Below are 5,156 nucleotides of genomic sequence, written 5' to 3' on the forward strand. Positions count from 1 at the left end.
AAGAGAGAGAGAGAGAGAGAGAGAGAGAGAGGGAGGGAGGGAGGAGGAAAGTGAGAAAGCAAACTGCCATGTCCAAGACTCAAACTGCAGTCGGCAATATGGGACTGCAGCTCCTTTACTACACTACCTGCTGGCCCTGCATATAAACTTCTTATATTCAGATGTTTGTATAAGGAAATTCATGTCTATTCCTTCTTGCCCTTTTTTTTAAAGGAAAGCTTTTTTTGCTATATGGCCTGTGTGCTTGCCAGAGAGATTGAGAGAGACAGAAAGCAAGAAATCCCTCCCACCACCCCCCTAGGTGGATGGCCATGCTGCAGTCCCTTCTCTGACATCCTCCTCTTGGGATTTTGATGACACATGCCTGTGTGCCCAGCATGAGTTTAGGCCACCCTGTCCAGGACTCAAACTGTTGTTGACTACATGGGAGTCCAGTGACATCACCATTATGCCACCTGCTGGTCCTACTCGTAACTTTTTAAGTGCAGATTTTCCTGTGTTGGCCAATGTCCTGGTGTCAGTAAATAGGGCTTGGCGTTGGCATTTGGGGAAACATTGAAAATGATAGATATGGTTGGAGCTACAGTGTCTTCGTGTCTATTTTTCATTTGTAATATATTTCACTCCTTTAGAAGTTTTTTAAAAAGATTTATTTATTTGTTTGTTTATTTATTTATTTTTGAGGGAGATTTTTGCTATTGGCCACAGAGAGAGGCAGAGAGACAGGAAGCAAGAAATCACCCCCAAGTGGCAATGGCCATGACACAATCTCTTCTCCTTCATTCTCCTCTCGGGATTTTGGGCAGTCATGCACATGCACCTAGCATGAGTTTTAAGTTGCCAGGTCCAGGGCTCAAACCATGGTCGACCATGTCAGAGAACAGCACCTTAACCACTATGCTACCTGCTGGCCCATATTTATTCAATTATATTTATTATTAGTTTTATTTTCTAATTTGACCAGAGAGAGACAGAGAAAGGGAAAGTTGAAAACAAGTCACCAGGTCCAGAACTCATAACCACAGTTGGCCATGTGGGCATCAGGTGCCTTAACCACCATGCTACCTGCTGGTCAGAAGTGTTTTAGTGGAGGGTAAGAGGCTCACAGAGAACGGCTTAACCTCTAGTACATAGGCCATGTGTTTTAACCCTGTGTCCAACTTTACATTTCCCAGCCTAAGCCCCAGCCCTACGTGATGCCTCCCCCACCCCAGCTGCATTATAATGGACATTATACAGAACCTTATGCTTCATCCCAAGGTAAAGTACACTGTTTCCACAATGCTTTATATATTGCAATTCTCACTGTGAATAAAGCTATGAAGACTTGGGAATTTGAAGGCCTAAATAGGTTGTGCTGAAGTTACACCCAAAATTCTTGTCATGATGAGTCATCCTGAACTCACAGAAGAGCCCGGTACTTTCCAGTTCTTGGATATACATAGAAAATATGCTGTATTAGGGTTCTTTAAAAAATGATTATTTATTCATTTGATTTTACTTGTTATTATTACTATTTTTAAAATTTGACCAGAGAGAGACAGAAAGAAAGGGAAAGTGAGAAAGCAAGCCACCAGATCCAGGACTTGAACCATGGTCAGCCATGTGGGAGTCCAGCACCCTAACCATCATACCACCTGCTGGCCCCACAGTATTAGATTGTGATGCTCAGATGATCCCATATTTGGCCCATGGAACTCCTTTAAGATGGTTCTCACGTCTTTTGTTTAATTAAAAATATTTTTTTAGAATTATTTTATTTATTCTTATTATTAATTTGTTATTAGGGCACATGTGCTCACTAGAGAGAGAGAGGAAGAGAAAGTGAGAAAGTAAACCACCAGGTCCATGACTCTAACCGTGGTCAGCCATGTGGGAATCCAGCTCCTTCCCCACCATGCCACCTGCTGGCCCCAGCTCCTCTAAGTCCTTTTAACACTCTCCCATTATCTGTTAAGTGCTTCCTTGCTTCCTGGCAAAAGAAGTCCCATTCTAAATTTGTTCCCTGCCTGAGCCCTTCCCATTGAAAAGGCTTAAATGTGATTTCTGCGGTTTTCATGGGGTAAGTACTGGGAGCTGTTTATCACAGTGCCCCACGTTGAATCTTAAACATATGTTTAACATTTAGACTCTGTGTATAAGGCTGTACTAAAGGCCAAGGAGGTTTGTGGGATTGAGTAATTCCAATCCCAAGAAGCTCAGAATTGGGGTAGGACAAGTGCACACATACCTTGGATACAAAGACAACTTGACTGTTTTGCTGGGAAGAGCATACAATTACCGTGCTGTTCAGTGGACAAACCACACTTCACACAGGGGAGATTGAGCTTTCTAGACCTTGGCAGGTGGGTGGATTTTAGCATGTAGACAGGTAGGTAAGTCCTTGACTGGAACTGCTGCTTCTGGTTGGGGGTAATATCACACTGGGACTTGGTGGGGATTAATGTGCGAAGGGGCCAGAAGGTGGGCTGTGGCATTGTTTGGACCAGGCCTTGAGGGCAAAGGATACTACTTTTTTTTTTTTTTTTTTTTTTTTTTTTTTTTTTTGAGAGGTTTTTGCTATAGGGCGTGTGCACTCGCCAGACAGACAGAGAGAGACATAGAGACAGAAAGCGAGAAATCACGCCCCAGGGGGATGGTCATGCCGCAATCTCTTCTCCATTCTCCTCTCAAGATCTTGGGCACACATGCACACGCACCCGGCGTGAGTTTTAAGCCACCGGGTCCGGGACGCAAACCGCGGTCGACTACGTGGGAGTCCAGCGACATAGCCATTACGCTAACTGTCGGTTCCCAAGGATACTATTTTCATACAGTGAGGTAGGCAGTGGGGAGCAGGGCTGAGGGTGCAGATTCCCAGTGCCCACCCAGGACAGTTCTGTAATCCTCTGTCTCTCCTTGCATCCTGCCCTGGCCTGGTACTTGCATCCCCACCCTTTGCAGCTCTGGTCTCTCCTTGCTGCTCTCCTTGGGCATCTGGGATATTTTGCTCTCTTCTCACTTCAGACTGTAGTTTGAGTTACTTTTTCCTTTTCCATTCCATTTCTTTTTTTTGGTTGTTAAAGTTTATTTATTTCTTCCACGAGAGCATGGCAGAGACAGACAGGCACCCCCAACAGAGGCCCCACACTGCAATCCACTTGCAGTGTCAGCATGGAGTGTCCAGGGAGATCCCAGGATGCAAACCTGTGACCTTTCCTGTGTGGGTCCAGTCCCATTACCACTGTGCTGCCACCCGACCCCTCCGGTGTGTTGGTTTCCAGTTTCTCTATCTGCCTCTGCCGCTCTGCTCATGTTGCTCTCTCACAGAAGTCCCCCGCCCACACAGGCCATCCTTACCATCAATTGCAGCCACCTTCTTGCTTGATAATCCGTCTCTGGTGAGCTGAGATCTTCCTGCTCCTTCCCAGCAGCATTGTTTGGTGGTCCCAGAGATCCCACCTCCCTTTGTGAGGTTCCACTGCAGTCCCCCACATTTCAGATTTCAGCAAAGATGATTGTCACATCTTCGTTTACACCCCCCCCTCCCCGCCCTGGGACTGCTATGCTTCACATCTGTTCCCAGCTGTGTGACAGGTGGCTAGGACAGTTCAAGGAGTGCTGCAGGTGGCCCCTCAGGGCAGTACTGGCTTCTGGTGAACCCTCAGTAAATGGTATCTCTCAGCTGTTGCCGCTTGCTGGAAATGGAAACATTAGATTTGACCTCTTCTGTGTGCTCCACGGCCTGTCCCTTGCTCTATGTTCCTTACTTCATTTAGGCCATGAAGCCAGTCTCCTAGCTGCTTGGACTCTAAGTGGCATGTCATTTTTTATTTCTTGCCCTCAACATCTAGTCAGTTGCAAATCCTCTTGCCGCTGACTTCATGTAATATCTCTTGTGTCCCCTTCTCCCCTTCCTCCTGCTCCTGATCCAATCCAGTCGTTTTCTGTTTCTACCTTTCTTTTTCTTAAAAAAAGAATTATTTGTTTAATTTTATTTATTTATCATTATTTTTTAACTTGCTATAGGGCTCATGTGCTAACCAGAGAGAGAGAGACAGAGAGAGAGGGAAAGTGAGGAAACAAATCTCCAGATTCGGGATTCAAACCACGGTTGGCCATGTGGGAATCCATTGTCTTAACCATCATGTCACCTGCTGGATCCCAGTTTCTAGCTTTTCTGAGCTCTTGCTGTTACATCATATGAGATGGTATTTCCCATCTGCGCTCTCCCCAGCTCACCCAACACACGGCTGCCAGGCTGATCTCCTGAGATACAGGACCATTCCTTTGCCTGGTGTTCGGGCCTCTCCATGTGCTAGCTGCCTCTTCTCCCTCTTATTTCCCACCATTCTTTACTCATTTCCAGCTAGCTGATACTCCAGCTGCTGCTCTGTCACCCAGGACACCACTGTCCAATGCACCCTCTCTCAGCTGTGTGCTGCTGTCTAGTCTTGGCTAGGGTATGCTGTGCTAACAAACCTTCCTAAAGTTTCAGGAAAGGCTCTTCTTGCTCAAGTTAGCTGTCCACTGTGCACCTGCAGGAGGCCTGCTCTTTTCCTGCCTTGGGCTCAGACTGGGAGAGTCCCTACTGTCTGGAATGTTGGTGGTCAGGGTGTCATGCAAGGAGCATGGAATGGGCTGTGGACCCTCTACTCACTGACTGCTCCTAGCCACACTGCCCTCCTGCCTGGTGTCAGAGCTGAGGTGGCATAATCCTGCATGCTCGCAGAGGTGGAGACCCGGCTACCCTGGCACCTGCTCTGCAAGGCCTCCATGTCTTTTGTGAGGTTGTGCTTAGACTTCTCCTCCCTGTCTCCATTAACCTAGCCCAAGCTGGAAGCAATCCTGGCCTCCCCTGGGCCCCTGTAACCCTTCTTTCCTCTTCTTCCTTGAATTATGGTGGCTTCTCTACACACCCATTTCCCTTTTACTTGCTTCGATTCCCATCATCTTCCTCCCTTCCATTCTTCGCATAGTCTTTTACACCTCACAGGCTCACCAATGATGAAATGGTTTGTGGGATATGGTGAGAGCCTGGAGGAGGGAGACCTGGTAGGCAGGTGTTACAATAGCTGGAGTGGGACCTGATCTATGAGGGCAGGGGCACTCGAGAGTTAGGATGGTCAGGTACTCAGAGGTGGGGAAAGCATGGTCACCAGGAGGCATTGTGTGTC

General features: G+C 47.1%; 1 protein-coding gene across 2 annotated transcripts in view; it reads left to right on the forward strand.

Moving 5' to 3' along the window:
* The window catches only part of PTPN21 (protein tyrosine phosphatase non-receptor type 21), a 111,063-nt gene that overhangs the window by 82,444 nt on the left and 23,463 nt on the right, over positions 1 to 5,156 (forward strand). For both annotated transcript variants that reach the window (XM_006158011.3, XM_006158012.3), the window contains one exon: positions 1,176 to 1,260. In XM_006158011.3, the coding sequence (XP_006158073.1) occupies positions 1,176 to 1,260 (85 nt within the window). The remainder of the gene's footprint in view (positions 1 to 1,175; positions 1,261 to 5,156) is intronic.

This window comes from Tupaia chinensis, unplaced genomic scaffold (genome assembly GCF_000334495.1).
Source record: "Tupaia chinensis unplaced genomic scaffold, TupChi_1.0 Scaffold000568_1, whole genome shotgun sequence".
Lineage (NCBI taxonomy): Eukaryota > Metazoa > Chordata > Mammalia > Scandentia > Tupaiidae > Tupaia > Tupaia belangeri.